General features: G+C 40.2%; 2 protein-coding genes across 2 annotated transcripts in view; both read left to right on the top strand.

Annotated features, from left to right (window-relative positions):
• Positions 1–12,948, top strand: part of LOC139935069 (glycine receptor subunit alpha-4-like) — a 162,408-nt gene extending 149,460 nt beyond the window's left edge. Inside the window, exons 6-9 of the mRNA XM_071929525.1 lie at positions 536–685; positions 3,587–3,822; positions 7,845–7,994; positions 11,731–12,948. Of these exons, the coding sequence (XP_071785626.1) occupies positions 536–685; positions 3,587–3,822; positions 7,845–7,994; positions 11,731–12,102 (908 nt within the window). The 3' untranslated portion in view covers positions 12,103–12,948. The remainder of the gene's footprint in view (positions 1–535; positions 686–3,586; positions 3,823–7,844; positions 7,995–11,730) is intronic.
• A 6,446-nt stretch (positions 12,949–19,394) lies between these two features.
• Positions 19,395–24,269, top strand: LOC139935185 (uncharacterized). The gene is made up of 2 exons (XM_071929657.1): positions 19,395–19,477; positions 22,400–24,269. Exon 2 carries the CDS (start codon positions 22,468–22,470, stop codon positions 23,353–23,355), a length of 888 nt encoding a protein of 295 aa, XP_071785758.1. The 5' UTR covers positions 19,395–19,477; positions 22,400–22,467; the 3' UTR covers positions 23,356–24,269.
• The last annotated feature ends 425 nt before the right edge of the window (positions 24,270–24,694 follow it).

Raw genomic sequence — 24,694 nt, forward strand, 5'->3', positions numbered from 1 at the left:
AATGTTTTATATACTATCAACAGCTCTCTTGCTTGTTACCAATTTTTTTTCTTCTTCTAATAATTACCAATAATAGTGTCCACTGCCTCGGTCGTACGGTTCCAAATAACAAAGATAAACATTGCAATTAATATCTTATCAATCAATCAATCAATAAAACAGTTATTTTCACATACACATCACATGGAGGCTTCATCCTAAAAGCCGAGGCTTGTGGCGGATGTGCCCAATACAAGATTACAGAACAAAGCAGGAAAACAACACTAAATTAATAGACTCATAAATAAATACTAACCGCTACGGTAGATAACTACACAGAGGTTTTGGACTATGGTTAAACAATGTATATATAACTCTGAAGCAGAACATGTATGCGAAGTAACGCAACCTAGACGAGTAATAAGTAACGGCTAAGCCAACTACCAGTATAAAAAAGCAAATCGATCAAGTATGTTGGGAATTTAGTAAACATGTTTTATGTCAGACTCAACGCCAGCGAGTGATGTCTTCTTCTTTGTATCATTTTTTATTACAGACCAGAGTACAGAAGATGAGCTTCTAATTCAATGGACGGCTGAACGTGCAGTTGTTATGGGACCGGAGATCAGCCTGCCGCAGTACTCAATGGAACCGTATATTCCTTTTGGAACCTGCCGAAACCGAGTATCAACCGGACCTACTAAAGGTTAGGCCTGGAGCTGGTAAACTTTTTTTTCTAAGAATAATTGCTGTTGAACTTAGACTGGCACCATATTATTATATCTTTATCCACAAGGATAAGTTCAGGTACTTGCTTTTCAAAACCAATGATTTCATTGGATATGAATGTTGATTGGTCCAAGGTGACGTTTGACAGCTGCACTGTCGGTCGTCTGCATATAAATGTAGGTGAAAGGGGATTATGGACGGGGACAATTAACAACAAAAATAAAACATTCCAACGGTTCAAAAAATAACTGTGTAGTTTCCCTTTAACCCCAGATCATCATAAAACTTAGCCATTTGTGTAGACCTTATGCACATGACGTCATTTCAGTACGGCGCCCCCACTTTGAGGTCAAAAGGAGGTTGTTCATTGGCCAATCTAAGTGCGTTTCGATTGTTTCGTCACCGTTTGACCTCACAGATGGCGGCTGGATGACGTCAATGCGTAAGGTCTATTTCCCCCTACCCCCCCCCCCCCCCCCCCCGTCTGTAGCAGACTGTTTTCGGCAAACTGCTCTTATATCATCACACCACATTGCTTTTTATGGGGGACGCTGAAGTCTCGTGGAGAGGATGGCACCGGTACCTTTGATTCATCTTGACTCGTCTGAAAAAATAACCCCAAACAAACATGGCCAGACTTTAATGTTTACTCAAATGACTCTTCCCATGTCTGGCTTCCCTGGAATGTACATCATACAGTCGCTGTGCCCGCAGGGAGTCCAACAGATAAACGTTTTAAGTATCGAACGCTTGAGGGCCCCCTTCATAACCGAGTCATTTGAATCAGACTTTAATGCCATTAAAGATATTAAGAGAAGACAACGAGGACCGTAGTCTGATCGCGTTGTTTTCAACCTCCATACCTGGGGTGATCTCTGTAAATAATAGTCCCTTTGAGGTTTACTAATTGCTGCCCATTTTACCACTAGCGCAAATTTGGTAGACTATTATCTCAAGAGACCTTGCACTGGTAGTGAGACTGCTATATCCAGAAGCATTGAGCTCGTGTTTCACGTCTCTGTTAAGATCCATTACCGCTAAATTTTGTCTTTATTGCACACCCGCAAAACGTTAATTATTTTAGAAAGGTAATTATTTAAAAATTATTTGTTTTTACTAGGCTAATATGATTCAAATAGGTGGCAGGTGTAATTTCAAATAAATGGCAGGGCAATATCTGCATTAATTTTGATGCATTTGGGTCATGCTAACCGCTAAATAAGTCTGTACATTTTCTGCTGCACCAAAATCATTGTACATGTATTTTACTCCAACATTTCACGAGGAAGTAAAATATTCAAAACACTCTCAACAACAACGTAATGTCGGGCATTTCTTTACAATTTGAGGAAATAAAACCGATTCGCACACACAAAACGCGGGGCAGACAAAGCGGCACACATTGTGTTCGTCCGATATATAGGCTGTTACCATTAAACATTCACGAAATATTGCGAGTATACTTAAAAGTAACACAACGGGAGTTTTAATGCTCCCACGGGCGACTATAAGTCAGGCAGGTTCATTGACATAATTCTGCATGTGTAATCCTCCATGAAGGTCTTCACTCAACAAAAAAAATATCACTTCAATTTTTAAATCATTGCGTTTCTTTGTATCCAAATAAAATCTGAAGGCGACGGGTCCCTACTTTCGAGCGTCTTTATCTAGTTCATACTGAATGATTTATCCGAACCAGTTTTAGCTGGTTTTTCTGCTTTGAGATTGTCCTTGAAATATACCTAGGCCCTATTGAGGATTTTAAAAAATGGGACTTGTAGTTTGTGGAAAAAGAGCAAAATGGCGAATACTGAGTTGTTGCAGCAGCGTTGTGTTTATTTGAGAGAGTTGCGACAACCTCCGATTCGAAGTATATTGTGTCAAAACACCCGCGTGGGCTAAGACAAGATCCGTGCAGGGGCCCATACCTCCTGCGTGTCTGCGATGGCCAGCGTGTGGTACGAAAACAAAATTGCGTCCCGTCCGCACGTTTGATGCCCGGTAATAGTAACGTACACGTTTTCTAAACGGGGCCTGATCCCAACCCATAAGCCCATGCCACAGTTAAAAAAATGGCTGAGTTATCATAAATATACATTTGGTTTTGCGGTAACACCATGTGTGTATCTTGCCTGGTAGAGTTTGTTCTTGGAGAACTCGGTCTTCTCATAAATAACTAGAGTAGAATTATATATTTGGTTGCGGTAACACAATGTGTGTATCTACTTTCCAGGTAGAGTTTGTTCTTTAAAGAACTGTCTTGTTTAATTCTACTACCGCGGAGTAGATTGTTTGGGTGTTCGTGAGACTTCTCAGATCTGCGGAGTCAGTTCTTGGGTTGGTCTCAACGTTTCGACTAGCTTGCTCTAGTCATCGTCCGCGGTAGTACAGTTAAGTACGACCCTAAAGCTAAGTAGTCCCAGCCTATTTCTGTACCATCCGCCCAGGTAATAGTTAACAAGCAAGACAGTTCTTTTCAGAACTGAGAAGTCTCCCGAACACCCGAACAATCTACTCCGCGGTAGTAGAATTAAGCAAGACAGTTCTCTAAAGAACAAACTCTACCTGACAAGTATAGATACATTCATGGTGTTACCGCAAACCAAATATTTATTGATACCTCACCATGCAATGCCTCAAATCTTATAGAGTAGAATTGCATGTCGTTATGTGATCATGAGGATTATGTTAGATCGGTCACGTCGCACGTCTTCCACTCACTCACAAACTCAGCGTACATTAGTTGTTCCTCAGAGGACTCCTTTCACCAGTTCTGATTACTCAAGTCACACTTTTATTAAACTCATTTTTTTCTTTTGCAAAGGTAAAATGAAGTCCACTTTGTAACAGATTGTTTGTATTCTTTTAACTTTCGCAGCTAACTTTTCCTGCATAGAATTCAGCTTCACGCTGGTTCGTGAGCTCACCTTTTACGTCATCCAGACCTACATCCCTACGTCATTGCTGGTACTCATTTCGTGGGTGTCCTTCTGGATTGATATAGGACAGGCTGCAGCTCGGGTGTCATTGGGCGTGACAACTGTCCTCACCATGACGACGACCACTGTTGGATACGGTGCGTTCGCCGGTCTACCTAAAGTGTCGTATACAAAGGTAAACACTTTGGGACGCTTGGTGGCAGCAGACTTACCAGGTAAAATCCATTGTTCTCGGTCATGTGCGCCCGCTTAGAACTACGTAAACAATGGAAATTTACCTGGTAAGTCTGCTGCCACCTAGCGTCCAAAAGTCTCCCATTAACAAAACCTAGCTATTATTTCATACTTCTTTCTGCCGTTATAAACAAAACCTGACATCTATAAACTTCATCTGAAATGGCTGAAATTGCCTGGCCCTTGTGTTTCTGATCGGGTTCGAGTCCCGGTCATTACACGTGTGTCCTTGAGCAATATGTTTTTTACCATAATTGATTTGCCCTTCGGATGGGACATTAGGTTGTGTACTCTGGGCTCGATATTACGCGTCCGTCCCCCTACTCCCTGAATTGATGTCATTTACATAAATAATTAATTTAAGCAAAGGTGTTTAAATCGGTGCTGTTATAACCATGCAATCGAATTTACTGATCACATTATAATTTTGACAACATTGCATTGTTGTGTGCATTGTGATGAGGCTTCTTCTACAGCCCAATCACAATAAAGTTCCAACAGCTGATTATTGTGCATGGAACCCTCATTGTTTCAATACGAAAACGTCACAAATGGGTAATGGTCAATTATTGCAAATCTTTCAAAATCTGTCAGAGGTGAAAGTACCAGGGCCCAATTTCATAGAGCTGCTAAGTACACAAATTTGCTTAGCATGAAATTTCTTCCTTGATAAAAACAGGATTACCAACCAAATTTCCGTTTGTTACATGTTGCTTGTTACTGGTATTCAGCTGTCGTTCAGCTGCTCATCCTGAAAACCATGTGGAGATTTGGTTGGTAAAACTGTTTTTATCAAGGCAGAAATTTCATCTGCAGCAAATTTGTGTGCTTAGCAGCGCTATGAAATTGGGCCCTGATTTGCGGGTCTGGTTTGTACTGACTTCTGCAGCAGATAATTCGGAAAACAAGGGTCATCAATGACAGAAACCCTCATACAAGAAACCCTCAAACAAACAAAATGACATTCATGAGTTAAAAACTTGATTAAGTCTGTCAACAGTGGTAACTTGGTTTCCGTAGTTCTTTAATCCATGGTTTATTGGTGCAGTTTTTGCATTAAAGTTGCCGCTGTTTCCCGTAGAATTTGAAAATAAATTGCATATGCCTCCCATCCATCACAGTCACTATACATTTGGTCAACGTCTTCAACAGTGCACTAAATGACGGTTGTTGCCGGTGAATTAAATTTACTGCTCTGAAAGTGTGATTAAAAACATGACTGATTGTTCACCTTATTGAAATTTGTGGGTGTTGTTTTTTCCCGGTTGAAACAAGAAGGAGTTCATGCAAAATTAAAGCTACCGGTACTTTCTAGAGAATGGGCTATAGACTTTTAAATGGTGCGGCCATCTTGATTTTCTCCCATTCAAATCAATGTATGAATCAAACTGGGGCTGGAAAAAGATAGTCTGGTTCCTATTTGTACAAATAGTATTACAGTCCGTTGTTGGATACAGGAAACATAACCAAGATGGTGGCAGCGTGATAATAATTGTTTATAAAAGGAGCGAATCCATATATTTTTGTCAGTTTTCTACCCCGTCTAGGTGCACATTATCTATACAGTGTTGCTAACCATTAGCAAATGAAACCTATCACCATAAATGTGACTATTAACCTTCGTATCTGGAAAAAAAACAATTAGACTGTGACATAATGCTTATGAATCTACAAAAGCCAATGCATGTCCAAAATGTGCCAGCTCCTACCATGGGCAGCGCGCCGTATCGATACCTCTCGTCACTAACGATGATCGAGCAAGGCATGCTGGGATAAAAATGGCGCCGTGAGATCGATCACCCATGGGAACGAGGTTAAAAATGTGCATGACCGGCGCGCGAAGAATTCTGGGAGAAATCCAAGGCCAAGCAGCAACAATCATGGTTCGGTTGACTTGGTGTTTATACCTGCCAGTACTTGGTTTTCCAGGATGCATTAATTGCGGTAGGTCTATAAAAAGTGTGCATAAATTGGCTATTGTATTGTTTTCTGTTATGGGACACGCGGTACCATACCGGGGTATGGTGGCTCCACTATTCAAGTAAATGCCAAAAATGGAAGTAGTTATTTAGGGAGCGCATTATGTGAATACATCATTAGTATCTTTTTTTTTAAGGGCAGATTGGTGATTTTTGCACGAAGTCGGTTAATCAGCTGAGAGGGCGAATGGAGCCAGCTCTTTCAATGAAACGGAAATACGGTGTCAAAATAAATCAAACACTAGGAGTCGGGCAGGCATATTGTTTCTGCGAAACAAATCGCTAGTTTATTAACTACAAGCGTGACAAGAAGCCAAAACATGATGTTTAGTCATCTACACCCATCTTGCCACACACAGTAGGCGTTTACTAAACTCATGTCTTTATCGAGCACGATGTTTCTTTAATCATACTATGGAGTATTACCTTACACTGCAGCAATTCCCAGTGACTTATCTTTCTGACGAGAAACTGATAAGTGTAAATAACAGAATCAAGACGGGTGAAAGTGTTTCAGCATCTGCTTCGTTCTGCGCAACAAAATACTTGTAATGTGTCATCTTTTGATATCGCGGAAGAGTCCCGTGTGTAACGGACACCATGTGTGGCTCAAACGTAAATATTTACATTGTTCCTTATGTGGTATCTCCTTCATCAGTACATTAGGCACGATCTAGGATCGACGACTGTTGGGTTTTGGGGAGCTTTAATGGCCGTAGTCATTGCCAGGCTGGAGGAGAATTGTCGCTCTAGGGTCGGCTGAGTATGGGTTCCACTGATTGCTTTACACAAGGATTGCCGGCACGTTTGTTCGGTAAACAATGCCAAGGTTTTGGCGCGCCACACACTTGTCAAACTGACAGTTGACGGGGGTTGGGGGGGGGGGGGGGCTGCAACGGGTTGCGCTTATATTGCCACATCCGTAGTATTTCTAGGGTTTTTCTTTCAATGTCAAACTACAATAAAACTATGTGCGAGTTGATGTTGGAATGCATCACTTACCGCTTGACGGTTTATACATGAATTGTTTTAATCCTTAAAACACCAATGAGCTTGTGGAAGTTTCATTTCAAACGGTGATAGCAATTTTGAGATATTCACAATACACAGGTTTAGAAACTACGTCATTTGGAGTGTTTACCAAAAAGCAATAATATATCGTACTTTTTTGGAGAACGAACTAGGTTAATCTGACAGTGAAAGAAAGACAATCTTCTTATTTCAGGAAACATGACACAGTCCACCAGGTAGGTGATGGGATTCTGCATTTGATGATTGCAAGTGTTGAATTAGCACACATGCAGAGTGTGACATTATAATGATATCTGGCTGTAGGGCTTTTGAAGTGTCCTTTGACGCAGTGTCCTTTGACACTCTAGGTAGAACAACCAGCAATGGCAGCCATTTTGAATTTTTTTGGAGATTGCTTTTTTTTACCTCTATCTGTAGTACTGTGTATCTGTAGTACTCCGTGTGCCAAAATGAATACAATGGGAGACTTTTGAACACCATAGATGGCAGCAGACTTTACCAAGTGAGACCTTATCGACAATACTCGGGCGTTAGGCGTGGAATGAGGTGCATGCTGGTCTAGCTAGCGATCAAGTTTGACATTATAGCTAGACCAGCATGTACCCCATTCAACAGTGAGTGCTTGCCCAATTGGCATAAGGATCTATTGGTACGTCGTTCACTTTTCCATGAACATTTAATTTACCTCTGGGGAGTCTGCCGCCACCTAGAGTTCTAAAAAGGTCACCCAAATATTAACCCAATTGGTCTTGGCCAAAATTATATTGCGGACGTGGCAGCTGTTGGGCATCTATTGAACGCTCGTTACACTGCACGTATCATTGTACCCTATGGAAGCACTGGATGTGACAGCAGGGACCTGTCTTCATCCTTGCGAATAAAGACAGGGCCCGGTCTAAATTTGCCTTCACTACTCTAAACCCTTGCTCCTTTCTCTCCTTCTGTCAAACAGGCTATCGATCTATGGTTTGATGCCTGTCTGTCCTTCGTGATCGGGAGTCTTTTCGAGTATGCCATCGTACACTATTTATGGACAAGGGACAAGGCCGAGAAACATATACGGTGGGCTGCATCAAGGGACTCCTTTAAAGCACCCTCACTGGTAAATACATTGTATACTCATTGGTTCATGCAAACATTCAATCTCGTGTTATCAAAGCAAACAAAGCAATATAGTTGACAAATTGTACATTTTTTTTTGTAAATATAAAACTCAACGCTCGCGGAGTAATCTTTGGTAAAATAACGATATCAAAAATATTTTAAAAACATCATGGGGATAGCCCAGTTGGTAGAGCGCCAGCACCTTAATCCGGAGGTCGTTGGTTCATAGCCCACTCTAGTACAGTTGTCTTTGTTCAGCCACAAATCATTTAAAATTACAAAAGACAACTTGAAGGGTTTCTTTGACAAGAGCACATGAAACGTGATAATCAAAAAGTGCATGTCAAACATGAACAGACGGTTACTCACATAGTGTACTTTGCATCATTTACAATACACTCTGTTAAGGGGGAGGTATACGTTCGGTAATGACATGGCAACACAAACTCTTGGTTAGAAGCCTACATCAGCTTTCGATTTAGTATAAAGCATTTTGAGAAACATTTCACTTCAAAGTGAAAATGGTTTTCTAAAACAGTATAACTTTGTATGCCCAATTATCTGAGAAGTGTTACTTTCAGAAACGCTTCTAAGATTGTCCGATTTGGGATTAGTCTTCGTGCGTGGCATTATAACTTTGCTCCGGATTTTGGCGATGTCTCAAAAACGTGACCGCCTTTTGAAATGAAATTATCACAGACTAGTTTGATTGCTATCTCTCCATTTAAATAGGATGAAAACAATCGAACGAATCAAGAAACCAAGTTATACTTTCCCTTTAAATAACACTTTAGGAGGCAGTGACAGCTGAATGTCCTTTTAAACATGATATCCGCATGAAACACGAAACTCGGGTTTATGCTCGTATGTTGCATGTACTCATGGGAATGATTATGATAATCGAAAGAACATAACCGAAGATTTTGATGAAGTACAGACACGTCATTCACATTGACATGTCATGACACCCGCATACAACAAGATACGCAGTAGAGAGGGGCATGGGAGAGGGATAGTGATAGGGTCGTTCTGGGTGCTGCTCTAAAAAGAAGGAAACCAACTCTTGGCTTTAAGTTTTACTTGTTGAACATGTGTCACCTATTTAAGTATTGATCTTAAAAACATAAGTGACGAAAACAATTATTGCAAATGCATATTTATGTATCTGAGATATGATTGTTTGACCAATTTAAAATATTTGTGAAATGCGAAACACTAGAATTACGTAGACTTACACGTGGAGAAAATTATTTTGGTGACTTGTATTCAAATTAGTGCAAAAACACTACTGTCTTTAGAATATATTTTTACCTTTCGAATGGCTTTATTACTAGGCCTATATAAAATTAAAACAAAAAAAGTCAAGTAAGTAGGTTAACTTGTTAAAGACAGTGGACACTAATGGTAATTGTCAAAGACCAGTCTTCTCACCTTGGTGTATCTCAACATATGCATGAAATAACAAACCTGTGAAAATTGAGGTCTCGAAATCAAATTCGTGGAAAATTACTTCTTTATCGAAAACTGCATCACTTCAGAGGGAGCCGTTTCTCACAATGTTTTATACCATCAACCTCTCCCCATATCAATAAAGGCTTTATGATGATAATTATTTTGAGTAATTACCAAGAGTGTCCACTGCCTTTAAGAGGTATAAAAGAACATTATAAAGTAGTGGCAGCTCTGAGTGAAGGATGCTCCCACAAGGGAACTCTTTAATAATGGTTTGAGGGCACCGAAAGGCAGATTGCAAAAGGAAATTAATATATAGGAATACTAGTCACGTTTTCATCGACTGGTGCAAAGAAGGCAGCAATAAAAAAGGAACAACTTGCTGTTGAGCACCAAAAGTAGCTCAATCGAAAGAGAGGGGTGCTGCGCTGCTTTAGACTTGGATCAAGTCGGGTCTCGTGCTAATCGATACAAAGTGGTTAGGGGAAACCGGACTCGACGAAAGTCAAGTCTTGGTGCTACTAAAAGGGAAAAGTCTAATCGGAGGAACATTATAAAGGCCCGGTCCCACTGCAGCGATAACAAGAACCATACCGATAACTACGCAAAGAGAAGGCACTCTATTGGTTTAATTGCTCCGCACAGAATACGCCCCCGCTTATTCAACCAATCGAGGGCGCGTATTGATAACGTTCTCATTCTCGTTATCGAGGCGTGTGTAACCGGGCCATAAGGCTACACTAGCCCGTAACGCTGGTTTTCAATTACTGTTAAGGGTGTCAAGGGGACCGCATAGTATGAGGGAACACATCGTTATACATATATATTTTTTTTAAATATACTTATCGGGGTTGGGGACTGTAAAGGCGTAATGAGAAGAGTTGGCGGACATTTTGAAGGGTCCTCACTTACGTCAGGGTTGCACCAAGGTGGACATTTTTACAAAAAGAGGAATATTAATGGGGGAGGGGTAGGGTGAACCGATAGCAGAAGTAGGATTAGTAAATGGGTTCATTGCCAAGAGGGGAACACTGTGGATCGGGAAGGGGGGGGAAGTGGGCATTGACGCTGGTATAAGCATCCTTTCTCTATGGTATAAACCAAGCTCAACGGGCACCGATTCACGGGGGACACGGCACGCTGTCAAAACGAGTGGATACCTAAAACGCCAAGAATACCTAGTGGGTCCATCGCCAACGGGGGCGCACTGCCAAAAAGGAAAATACTTATTGCCGAAACGGACGAAAAGTTTCGAAGGCGTTGTGGCATGCAACAATTTCCAAATGGGCAAACCTAGTTATGAAGGCCTATTATTATTATACAAATTCTGTGGGCAGACTCTTTTATTTCTTCTAGTCACGATTCTTATTTACACTTTGAAGGAGGAACCTGGAAATTAAAGCCGTAAAGGTGATTTTCTAAGTAGGATTTCACCTTCAGGAAGTAACCTTTCAACAATTAGGATCAAGTTCGAAACCATCTTCTGTTTCCGTTGAACATGTACCATTATGACCCTGTTACGGCGAATAGAGTTCGTAACTCTAGCAGGATATAGGCCTCCGGTATATATCTGGTGTTCCTATTCTCAGTTTTGCCAGTATTTTGCTAATGGATATACCTTTATGCCGATTTTGATGGAGAAAATTAAACCTTTGGTAAATGGAAAAGGATGCCTGCCAAATGCGACCAGCTAAACGAGTAAATACCAAACTAAGGTGAGAGATTTTTCAACTGGGCCTTTTCGGCATCTTACTTCTTACTAATAATATTTGGATGGAATTTCGCGCCTTAAAAGTACAATTTCAAACACGTCTGTACTTCATTATACTAACAATAGTGGCTTCTTATAAAGCGCTAACGTCTCTCAGTGGCACTCAAGGCGCTTCAAAGTTTAGTATTTTCCGCATGGTACGTATTGTGCAGCTTGAAGTTTTAAACTAAATATGTTGTGGCGCAATACGCCTCTCTTATTTTTTATGCATGACGTCATATTTCTTACCCAAAATGAGGCTATGGGCGCACGTCCGCCACCACTTGCAGTGACTGCGCCCATAGCCTCGTTTTGAGTTAGCATTGTGGCGTATAAGATAGGCGTATAAGCTGCCAATCAAGCCAGAAACACCGGGCCGAACCGGCCTTCTCTTTATGATGGGTGCACTGGATTATTTTACGTGCAGTACACAACACACGGGACCAACGGCTTAACGTCCCATCCGATATCCCAAGTTCATAGTCTGGAAACTGTATCTTACGGTGTATCTTCTTCTTGTTCTCTCTCTCAGTACGACAAACACAAGTCACAGAACAACTGCAACTCGTACAGCAGCAGCAGCAACCAAAAAGCCCCGTCTTCCAGGGATTACTCCGACCACGACTCAGCAGACTCACAAACAAACAGCCGCTTCGGCAGTCGATACAACTACCAAACCAATTACAGAACGGTGCGAAAGAACTCCTTTAACAGTCAAGACGGCGATATGGAGATGGGGTACAGTAAACTTCAACAAGAGGGACTGGCAGACAGGAAACGATCTAAGCTCTTCGCACTGCGAATCGACAGGATGTCAAGAGTGCTATTCCCTGTGGCATTTGTCGCCTTTGCCGTTACGTATTGGGTGTGTTATTACAGAATATATGTTGCTGAGCTTCCGTAAGAATGGGGATTGTGGTAGCGTTCAGACAGGGTTGCCTGCCATTCATATACTCTTTGTGTGAACTGAATATTGAAGGTGTTTGGCTTCAGTCGTTTACCTCGACGTTGCTGTTGAGAAGAAGGCCTGTCCCAATGCAAGATACCAGGTCCGAGACAAACTTAGGCTGTATCCGACTTGGCGGCTACAGCTTACGGCTATGTATGTTGCTAAGGATTTACCATCAACGCATAATGACGCGAAAAATCTAGGCGTAGCCGTACGGTAGCCGCAAATACTGACACATTCTCACCTCATTGTAGAATGTCGTGACACTACGGGTGAATGGGTACCTGTGAGGGCAGAGATGGTTCTCAGTGTCATTGGTTTAGTAGAGTAACGCATTTATTGCGCACATGGTTGGACTCCCCAGAGAGCTGAGATGGTCTAAGGAATGATTTGTTAAAAATGTCGGAAGCGCTTTGAGACAACCCTCGGGCGCGAAAAGCACTAACAGACAGCCATCTTTGTTCCCTGGGTCGCACCATGCAACCATGGTGTCTCGATTGTTTAAACAATGACAGCAAATATCTCTTATTTCAGCACCATTGTTTAAGCTGTGGCGTTATGTTTACTGCTCAAACCCACCTTATTATTGTATGGTACTAAACTAGGTCACTAACAAGATATTCGTACTGGTGACGTCACGATTTGTTTACTGCATTGCCCGAATGCTGAGTGGCCGCATTTCCAACAGAGACACAATGGTTTCCCATACGCCTCTCTTAATATTTATGCATGAGGTACGTCACAATGCTAACTCAAAACGAGGCGATGGGCGCAGCCACTGTAAGTGAGTGGGGAAGTGCGCCCATAGCCTCATTTTAGGTAAGAATTATGACGTCATGCATGAGTATTAAGAGAGGCGTATTCTTCTGCAAACAATTGTAACGAAAACTGTGACGTCATTACTAAAGGTATATTGCAGTGCTTAATATATCCTCCACACGGTTACTTCATCTCCTGATTGTTTCCCTTTAAAAATTAATGTTCAGTTGTCCCGCCAAATTGGCATGCACACTTTTTTTCCTCGTATTATTGCAGTTTCTTAATATTACGTCAGTAATTTGTTGTGCAGAAAACAAATATTTTTCTAAAATGCAGTATTTACAATTTTGATGCTGGACGTTTTTGTCATTTACAAACGGTAGTTTACTTGCATAATACACGACAAGTTTTGACTTGGGTGGACTTTGGTACAAGTTCTTTGACTTTGAGTACGTTCTTAAATAAGTAGCTCTTGAAACCCTCTTTCATATGTACTCATTCATATTGCTTTGACTATTTCGGTAAAATATTATACATTTCTCGTTTCAAGCTAGGCGTTCATAAACACAAAAACGGAAAAATAGTTAGTTTAATAGAGCTCGATGAAAAAACAATAGGAAAATGCAAAGACAAACTGCAGTTGGCAATATTAGTACCCCAATCCCGTACCTCCAATATATTTTACCTTATTGTCGCCAAACAGCAAAACTTTATCAAACACAAAGGGGATTTTTGCCAGGCCGAGAAAATGGCCGACATTGGGCAAACCGGAACTAAAAATGACCCAAGATTATTGTTGTTGATGTTGTTGTTGTTGTTGTTGTTGTATTTTGTTGTTGTTTTTTGTGGTTTTGTGAGAGATTTGTGTCTGTTTTCGATTTGGGTTTTTTTTTTTTTTTTTTTTTTTTTTTTTTGGGGGGGGGGTTTGGGGGGAGGGGTGTCAATGATTATGTCTTGAACGTAAGCGGGAAGACATTTTGGTAACACGTGACATTGACTGTGAATGACGTTGACACAATCACCATGAAATACGCACGACAGTGAAAACCTGGAAAATAAAAGAACCGCAGATTTTTGTAGTAGAAAAAAAACAAAACTAATTAAAAGTTAAAGTTATGCTTTATGCAGTTGTGAGATTTTGCTCACCATAGTTTGTGTATTCGTGGCAAATTATAAGAACATTGCAAAGAAGAAACATTAGACAATGATTGGTATTTTTTCCAGAACAATTTAAGTAACGCATTCCAAGTGTAAAGCCAAGTGCATGTCAGGAACACTGCATGTTAAGCTTTTGAATAGGCCTTGAATCCTTCTTCAATACTTGCTGTGAACGCTGCTGGTGCAGACAGCATTTTTAGAAACTGATGGTTAACATTCACAATTCATTCATTTTCATTGTTGCAACTGGTGCCCAACTCATTTGTTGCTAAGCAAAGTCATTTGCTAAGCAGCATTTATTATCTTATGCTTAAAGGAACACGTTGCCTTGGATCGGTCGAGTTGGTCTTTGAAAATCGTTCTGTAACCGTTTGTTGTAAAATGTATATGGTTAGAAAGATATTGTAAAAGTAGAATACAATGATCTACACAAATATGCCTCGAAATTGCGTGGTTTTCTTTTTACCCTGTCGACTAACACGGTCGGCCATTTATGGGAGTCAAAATTTTGACCCATAAATGGCCGACCGTGATAGTTCGCGACGTAAAAGGAAAACCGTGCAATTTCGAGTGATACTTGTGTGGATCATTATATTCTACTTTTTACAACATCTTTCTAACCATATGCATTTCATAACCAACGGTTTCAAACGCTTTTATAGACCAACTCGTCCGATCCAAGGCAACGTGTTCCTTTAACAGCTTTATGAAATTAGGGCCAGTACCAGGTTATCTTGTCCACCCACAAAGACTGACAGACAAACATCAGACAGGACAGTGGACGGACAGTCACAGAACCAATAATAGACATTCCTCAAAGATGATTAATTTCACTGTACATTTTACTTTGCTGGGGTAAACAAAATCAAAAGAAGCGGTTCAGTTTGTGAACGTTCTGAATTCTCCCTTAACTTACAATTGATCTATATAAGTGTATTTTGTACATTCAGCATATCAAGTGGATTTGATTCACAATATTGTTGTAGACCGATAGATGTTTGCTGATTTATTCAGCGTTGTCCGAAAAAATTATAATAATAAGTAGAACAAAAATTATGATTATTGTGCTCAGGCATCGCACCGCGTCGTCATTGACTCCCCATTCTCACAATGTGTTATACCTTCAACCTCTCCCCATTACTCGTAACCAAGTGAGGTTTTGTGCTAATAACTATTTTGAGTAATTACCAATAGTGTGTCTTTAAAGCCAATTTGCTAATTATTATACTCTGTTAGTTCGAGCATTTTCCAAAAATAACCATTGCACTCTCCCATAGAGCTTTATTATCCTGAAGACGAGCAGAGTATACTGTTCGAAACGTCAAAGGGGATTTATATTACACAATTGTACCCGCAAGTTTACTATAATTATAGTTTTTTCTGACCCAATATTACTTATTCCCGTCTTGTATTTTAGGCCTTTTTTGTCTATAGGGGTAGGATAACAGAGCTAGTGATCTTGTAATTAATTAATATTTCGACGACTGAATTATAGTTTTAGGTATAGTTTGTTAATTCTTAATATGTTGAAAAAAAAACACAGACGACCGCGCTGATGACATGTTTGCCTTCTGTCATTTTTATAGGTATATTAAAAGTCAAACATGACATTTGTTTTCTTACAATGAAGTTACGACATTTTGTTAAATTTTACTGCATGGTCAAATTGATGTACATGTATAATCACTCAAATCATCTGATATAGATTGTGATACTGATTATTAACGAATCGATGTGGTAAAGCTGCATATGGACATATGAAATTATTGTTGTAAATATTATATTGTTAATAAAGGGGTCATGATCTAAATTTGTTTTTATAATTCTCAAAGTCTATAGATGATTAAAAAAAGTAAGCCTAAACTCTCTCGAAAGAACTCCCTTAAAGGTACTGGACACCTTTTGAGTACTGTCAAAGACCAGTATACTCAATTTAGTGTATCACGCATAGTACAAACCTTTGAAAAGTTTGAGTCAATAAATTGGTCATCAAAGTTGCAACAGAATGAAAGAAAATAACATTATTGTTGCACTTAATTTGTGTGCTTTTTAAAGGCTTCAGGCCTGACATATTTAAGTATTTGACTGAGAAATGACCTCTTTCTTATTTTCAGAGGGAGATGTTTCTTACAGCGTTTTGTTGTTATCCACAGCTCTCAATTTAGTCTTGGTTCAAGACTCTCCTGGATTTGTAACAAGAGAGCGCGCTATCACCCCCAACGCGCTATCAACCACGAATCGCTATCACAGGAGAGTCTTGGCACATTTGTTAAATTTCCCCTCAAAATCGGGGGGGGGGGGGGGACATAATGCGCGTGCGTAGGTTTCCCGCAGAGCCCGCCCCCTTTTTTTTTTGGGGGGGGAGATTTAATGAATGTGCCAAGACTCTCCTGTGATAGCGGTTCTCCTGTTGTGACAAATCCAGGAGAGTCTTGAACCAAGACTACTCTCAATTGCGCGTTGTCATTCTTACAAGTATTTTGAGTAATTGTCAATAGTGTCCTGCCAGTGCCTTTAAGACATGTAACCAAAGACTGAGAGAAGTAAGACATTGGCAAGAATGCAACTTTAACCGGGTCTCAGGGGCCTGACCCCCTGTCTGTGTCAAGTTGACACTAAAATAGGTCAGCTAGACCCGGATTATTTGTTAATGATTTTTCTTCTTCGGATTCTGCGTTAGTTTGACACATTTCTTGGTCATTTTGACGAAGATTTCGGATCATACTGACCCGTTACTGAACCATAAATGGGCCAGGCCCCACGGGACCCGGATCTGGGTCAATATATCCCGGAGGTATTTAGAGCTCAGTTTGATCAAGCTGCGTATTGGTCGTACAACAGTGAATCTTTCATTGGAAACAGCAGGGCTGCACTTTATCCAGTCTGGTATCCTGTCTTGTTTCTAACACATACACCGGCTATCCTTGCCGTCTGCCTGCCATTTATAAATGACCACTTCGGGTACATCAATCTTTACATGGACTGACTGGATCATCGAATGAGGAGAAAATGTCTTGAGCTCCTTCGGGCAATATTCAAAGGAGAAACTGTCAGTTCAATGTCTGAGAAGACAAGGCGATTTTCCTAGACAATTTCCTGTGTAAGTAGAGCAGGTTAAAGGCACTGGACACATTTAGTAATTGTCAAAGACCATCTTCTCACTCGATGTATCTCAACATAAGCATAAAATAACAAATCCGTGAACATTTGTACTCAATTGGTCTTCGAAGTTGCGAGGGAATAATGGAAGAAAAAACACCCTTGTTGCACAAGTTGTGCGCCTCAGCTGATGTCTCAAATACAATTGAAATGTTTCAGTTAGAATTTACTTCTTTCTCAAAAACTATGTTACTTCAGAGGAAGCCGTTTCTCACAATGTTTTATACTATCAACAGCTCTCCATTGCTCGTAATACCAAGTATAAGTTTTAGTGCTTACAATATTGCTTTGAGTAATTACCAAGTGTTCAGTGCCTTTAACAAGAAAACATTATAAGGGCCTACATCGCCCAAAATATTGATTTGAAGTCTGCTCATAAACGAAGATGGATTGCTACAATATATAGATCACATCATTCTTCCCTTCAGCATCATCTTTTAAAACAACCATGGCAAACTGTTTCACCTGCCATTTAGAGCGAAATTAAATGTCACCATTGGAAATACCCTGCAAGGACAATTCGGCGAAAAGTCCATTAAACTAGAGCATTCACACTCAGGCCCCTTCCTTTACCCTGATGGGGTAACTCGTATTGTGTGTCACCTTTGTTGTAATATAAAAAAATAATGTCTTCTCAAGGTATAGTCATGTTGAAATTATTCATATTCCAACAGAGACCAATTTATTTGACTTAAGCTGGCGGCTTGAGTGTTCCAACATCCTCTTTGAAAAATCTGAATTCGTGCCTGAATTCGTGCCCCCCTTCCCCCCCCCCCAAAAAAAAAAAAATAAAAAATAAAATAAAATAAAAAATAGACATGATTGCGTTTGTGCACAAAGGCATAGCTGTTTCGTTAATAACATTTTCAAACTAATTTAAATTTAATTGAGTTTAAATTAATGTTTTGTTCAAAGCAGTCATGACCTATCCAGTCTATTAACAAATATTAAGATTTACACCATGTTCAGAAAGCAATTTATGACTTTAAGGGCAAAAATGAAGAAAAAAGAAGAAAAAAATCATGTGATGACGTCATCATGACGTCATTTCACAATTCACAAGAATTTGCCAATATCAAACAATCTACTTAGTTTCAACATGATCCCATTATTACTTCGGGGGTTATAACAGTTAAAAAATTGCACTTATAGTGCTATGTAGTATGGCGAGAGCTTGCCAGACTACCCAACAAACCAGTCATAGAAGGGCGCTATAGTGAGTTACAACTGAGCGCAGTACACTATCCAATATCGAGCATAGCGTCTTGTGGCAAGACTAAGAGTATCCGGCTGTAAGGCCCCCTACCTGTGCGTGCTCGAAGTCCGTCTGCGCACATTGCTTCCGAAAGGCACTGAAACTAGACTTGATATCAAGTCTGAGACTGCGGTTATTTCTAAGCATCAGCCACGCAGAGTTCCCCTGCAGATTTGCTATCACACGCTCTTAAACTTGACCTCTTGTGTATACGGAATATTCATTTATTCACAACCCACACTTGCATAACAACACAATGCCAGACAGATGACCAATCAGGAGACGACAAAAACCCGTTGGCTGCGTCTATTCCAAATAGGATATAATCCGTCAACATTTTCTGTATAATTGAGCCATTGCTTTTATTTTATAGTGCTCTGTACGTATACAGTACGCTATATCTAATTTGTACACAAAATAATACAAGATCTAATCTCGAAATGTTGAAAACTAGACGAAAAATTGTGTTACCTTTGATTTGAATGGAATCTTCCGAAGAATTTCCCAACACTTTGTTACGTAATTTGAATATAACAAAATCTTTGTTTCCAAATTGCAAGTTAATCACCGAGCAGTACAGATTAGTTACATTTGCATCAATGTTGTATTTCTGTGCTATTTCCCGTGATATAAACGGTTTAGTTTGAATGTGCATAGTGAAGGCCCAGGAGATGCTGACCAATCAGAGTGTTCCGTCCACCTTTGGATTAATCTGCAAAAGGGAGCTATTAGGACGAACGTGGACAAAGTTAACATAAATGGGCGTAGATAACTTTACATTTTCGGGTAGCCTGAACATCTGACGTCACACTTGGCGGATAAAGACAGGGGCCCAGTCTAGCTATCGGGATCGCAGACTTGGAACCAAGTCTAGCACTGAACCGGTGAGCGAGTTAGTTTTTAGTGCATTCCATGAACAACCCGGTGCAAGACAGCTGTAGTAAACTGCTGTTGAATTTGGGATCTAGGATAGCCCGAAGAACACTAACAACTGATAAGGTAAGTCAGAATTGCATGACATTATTGTATCATTTCATTTAATTTTATTAGTATCACATTTCGTGGCCCACAGGCCAAATTGGACGTGGTTTACAACCAAGTTATAACTGCTATGTTTAACTTAAAAGGAAACTAAACTAACGGAAGACTCAAATGAAACTCATGTTGGGAAACTGGATTATAGTTTCAACTCGTTTTAATCGAACAGTTTCTTACCCCAGTAAATCAATGAGCATACGAATGGTGCCACCAACGCTTGCTGTGTAAGGGCCATTCAGAATAACCAATGTAAAAAACATGTTTGACACCCTCACCCACGACAATTTTGATTTGTAAATATTGAATGGCTAACAAATTTACACAGTGAAGATCAAAGTAATTCTTACTATGAAATGACCCAGATATTAAAGATCAACGGCACAATACCCCTATATCTAGCCCGGCTACAGCTACACAGTCACGGTCTAGTGACCGCCATGCACATTGTACATAATAATGCACTGAGCTGTAGCACTATCTACATGTACACATGTACAGAATACATTGCGATTAGATGCAATAATGCTGTGATTACGGTCATCACACTAATGTACAGTGTATATGGGGATGTACTGTTGCTGTAGCATGCAATATGAATAATAATATAATTAATACTAATGACAATTTTTATAGCCCCGATCCATGAAACATATGCTCTTGGACGCTTTAACCCTCTAGTCCCTGCACCGCCCGAGTTTGCTGAAAACTAATACTTCAAGATTCTTGCAGTTAATTACTGGAATCGTAATTCAAATTTTAAAAGATAGCCACAGCTTAATTTTTATGCACAATTTGAACCTTGATATTTGTATAAAAGTACAAGTTCGCATGAGAACAATACATGTCTCTCGTTAAACGGCTACGGTAATTTTTATGGCGAATATTTGTTTGTAAGGATAAAATGGACACAATAGCTTTTCAAGGCTTTTATCTGACTCAATGATTATACTGATTAAATGCGAAGGCGTGAGTTTTCGACAATGTTATCATGAATGATGAATAAATACAGTTTCCTTTGTGTTTACTAATGAGCGTCTTGTTGGGGCAAGAGCTAAATTAGCTCACCATCATTAGCTTCATTAGCTTAATAATGACTATCGAGGATTCTTTTGATGTTCCCTTTTTTTCTACAAACACAAGCTAGCAAGGTTTCCTCCTACCACTACAGTATATCGATAGGCGGCTGGGCGGTCCATTGGCTAAATAGTTAACAGTGGAAAAAAACAAACAAACAAAAACCCATTAAACTCCATACATGTATACAACTTAAAGAGCCAATAAAAAAAATAAGGGATGATCTCAATATGTCAACTATTACCTTTTTATGGCCAAATAGACATCGCAGATACCGGTCAATAACCATTTTACTCTCAAAATTTGCATTTAGTAATAAATAAATCGAGTCAAAAATGCACCTGACCGCAATTTAATCCATAAACGTACCGGTGACCTATCTTTATGTAGTCCCCAGAGGAGTTTAACTATGGGTGCATTCGTTTAGCTTCCCTGGGTCGACCCCGGTGTGTGGCGTGTTTTTTTCCCCAGGATGAACGTGGGTAATTATCTGCACACGTTCGTCCTGGATAAAGAAAACGCCACACACCGGGGTCGACCCGGGGAAGCTAATCGAACGCCACCCTAACAGAGGTTGCGTGACCCCGCAAAAAAAGTTCGTTGTGCGCGCCGTCGGCCATGTTGAGTACTATTTCTGTTGGTAACGCGTCGTCTGCTCGCAACAGCAGGCGCACGTTTGTAAGCGAGAAAGTTGGTTTTTCTCCGATAGACAAATATTTGGTGAAGGTTTTCTTTCAGTATTTTATTTGGTAAAACAATGAACTACATCAAGCATATAATATTAACTCCGGATAATGCAAGTCAACGCCGGTCGATACTGTAAGAAAAATACTAACGAATGCATTCGTTAAAACAACAATTGTTAAAACAACAAATTAAGTTGTGATACACGAAGTGTGGGCCTTTGGACAATACTGTTTGCCGATGTTGTAAGAATGCTTTAAAGACAGTGGACACTATTGGTAATTGTCAAAATCCATTCTTCTTACTTAGTGTATCTCAACATATGCATACAATAATAAACCTGTGAAAATTTGAACTCGATTGGTCGTCGGAGTTGCGAGATAACTATGAAAGAAAAATAACACCCTTGTGTGCTTTCAGATGCTTGATTTCGAGACCTCAAATTCTAAAACTTTAGGTCTCGAAATCAAATTCGTGGAAAATTACTTCTTTCTCGAAAACTACGTCACTTCAGAGGGAGCCGTTTCTCACAATGTTTTATACTATCAACCTCTCCCCATTACTCGTTACCAAGTGAGGTTTTGTGCTAATAATTATTTTGAGTAATTAACAATAGTGTCCACTGCCTTTAAGATGCAAGACACTACAACATCATCACCACAATATTTACTGTAAAAACGTTTCTCAGATTATATTCCAATAAGGGAATCAATGTGTGGTGAAGAGCTTTTCAACTAGTGGCTTAATCCCAACGAGGCTTGGTTCTTGATCGTTGAGGTAAATTATCAAGAACCAGGCCTCGGCGGGTTTAAACCACTAGTTGAAAACCGGGTAAACAACTCCTTATAAGGTAATGCTGTGCGCGTCGCGCGTATCGCGTGATGTGGCACAACTGTCTTGGCCGTTGATCTCGACCAATAGGAATGAAGAAACTGTCTTATAAACACAGGTGCAAACTCGCGTGTCACGCCCATGTTTCAACACTTGTTACTGGTCATAAACAAAGGTTTATACACACCCACGTGACGCGCTCTCCACCAATAGTTTTTTGTGGATTCGTGTTATGCTTGGGTAATCTTGTGAAATTTCAGGTAGTCATCTTTTTGGGGATTTGTTTTTCTTCAGAGTGACAGCACTGGTGGTTGACAGCATTATTGACATCGGCAGCACATTATACACCAATCTTGAGGATCATGGCAGACACCAATCAGCCTCGTGTTATGTTGTGGGCGGTTTACCGGTCATGCTCCACAGCAACCATGCGAGCCTTAAGCACAATCGAAGGAGGAAAATACTTCTACGAGCCCTATACCGCTGCTGCATACTTTGGCCCAGAAAGGGCGTTTCCGAGAGTTAATAGTGTGCTTGACAAGGCTACCAGTGATCTTCCTGGTTCGGACCTCGCCTACGATAACCAGGTGAATACATTCTCCTGGGTAAAACACACCTTAGAAGGAGAACATGAAGGGGCCAGACTAGTATTCGTTAAGGATCACGCATACAGTCTGAAGATAGCAGGGAAAGGTTGGGATGAAATCCCAAAAGGATATCGGCACACTTTCCTCATTCGTAATCCAAACAAAACAATTCGATCCTGGAGGAAACTCAACTTGGAGTTCAAACCATCTTCTGGAATAATGGATGAAGAGAAGATGGAGGCGTGGCAGGATCTACAGATGGGCAGTCTCGCAGGAGGGTTTCAAAGCTTGCTTGAGCTCTACGAATACGTCAGAGAAAACCTGGACCCCAACCCCTTCGTCATGGATGCCGATGATCTTCTGGCCAACCCGGAAGCAATGATACCGGCTTACTGTCAGGCAACAGGGTTACCTTTCAGGAAAAAGATGGTGGAATGGAGAGAAGACAACGGAGAGCCCGCCCAAGCCAGATGGATCATTTGCCGCCCCAATCTGGCATCATTTCAACTCCACTGCAAACAAAAGGCTATCACTGCCACTTGCTTCTCAAAAGAAGTGAAATCGGAGATCAAATCGACACCAAGTCCAAAAGTAGCGGCACTCATTCAGCGTTGTATGCCCTTCTATGACAAACTTTACCAGCAGCGCCATGTTCTAGAGTGATAACATCATCTACGTGGTACGTACTGGTTTCGTTACGGTCTTTGAACGACTACTTTGGACCTGCGTTTAATTGGTTTAAAGGCAGTGGACACTACTGGTAAATGTCAAAGACTAGCCTTCACAGTTGGCGTATCTCAACATATACATAAAATAACAAACCTGTGACAATTTGAGCTCAATCGGTCATCGAACTTGTGAGATATGAATGAAAAAAAAAACCCTTGTCACACGAAGGTGTGTGCGTTTAGATGGTTGATTTCGAGACCTCAAGTTCTAAATCTGAGGTCTCGAAATCAAACTCGTTGAAAATGACTTCTTTCTCGGAAACTATGGCACTTCAGAGTGTGCCGTTTCTCACAATGTTGTATATCATCAACCTCTCCCTAATACTCGTCACCAAGAAAGGTTTATGCTAATAATTATTTTGAGTAATTACCATTAGTGTCCAATGCCTTTAAAGAAGCGAAACACTTGAATTAAATCGTAGAAAACCAGTTCATCGCTTAAACTAACCCAACTCATCCCCTTCACATTATTATCGTGTTTTAACTATATATTTTTAAATTAAAGGTAATTTAGTTTTACAAAGTTTTGGTATTTATTTGGTGTTCAAAAAATACTTGTTGTTAAAAACTAACATTGTGTACTATGTAGTTAGTATTTTGTGTACTTTGTAATGAATATCATGGTGCTTATGGTCAGCAGAATTGGATTGCTAGTGAGGTGCGTGCCAAATCGTGGATTCGCGGGCTTGGGCTCCCAAGTGATCTGAAGGAATAGTGGGTGCTGATCGCTTGGTCTTCAAGAGTAAAGACGAACTTGTGATGCTCCTACTCCCCGTTAGTTTTTTTCTCGCAATTTACACTCAGATTGGAACTATATTATTGTAAGTACCTGCGAATTTTGATAATACAAGAAGGGAATCAAAGGGAGTCAAACAGAATCTTTTGTTTATTTTTTTACTGCAATTTTACAATGTTTAATGTTTAGTATATAAGCATGTATTTTTTACGAGCCAGGTCTGGGAGGGCACATCTTTTTTGATGACAGTTTTTTTTACCTTTGCCCTTCCCTGGACGGCCTGTGCCTGTTTATTGTTTTGCTTGTCCAAAGAATAAACAAAAAGAAATATAAAAAAATAACAAAATCCGAGAAGAATCCGAGAATCCTGAGTCACAATTATTTATTATTCGTTTATTTTGTTCCATGATTCCTGTTCATCGTGTGTCCTTTATTATTTAGTTCTCGTACAAATCATCAAACCAATAGAAGTCCTTGACCGCGGCGGCGCGTTACAACTAATGTATTGCAACCTGGGGGGGGGGGGGGGCTCTGTGCT

Source organism: Asterias amurensis, chromosome 3, assembly GCF_032118995.1.
Source record: "Asterias amurensis chromosome 3, ASM3211899v1".
Lineage (NCBI taxonomy): Eukaryota > Metazoa > Echinodermata > Asteroidea > Forcipulatida > Asteriidae > Asterias > Asterias amurensis.

Excerpts from the sequence above, each read along its gene's own strand:
- LOC139935185 (XM_071929657.1), top strand. The coding sequence starts at position 22,468 with ATGGCAGACACCAATCAGCCTCGTGTTATGTTGTGGGCGGTTTACCGG.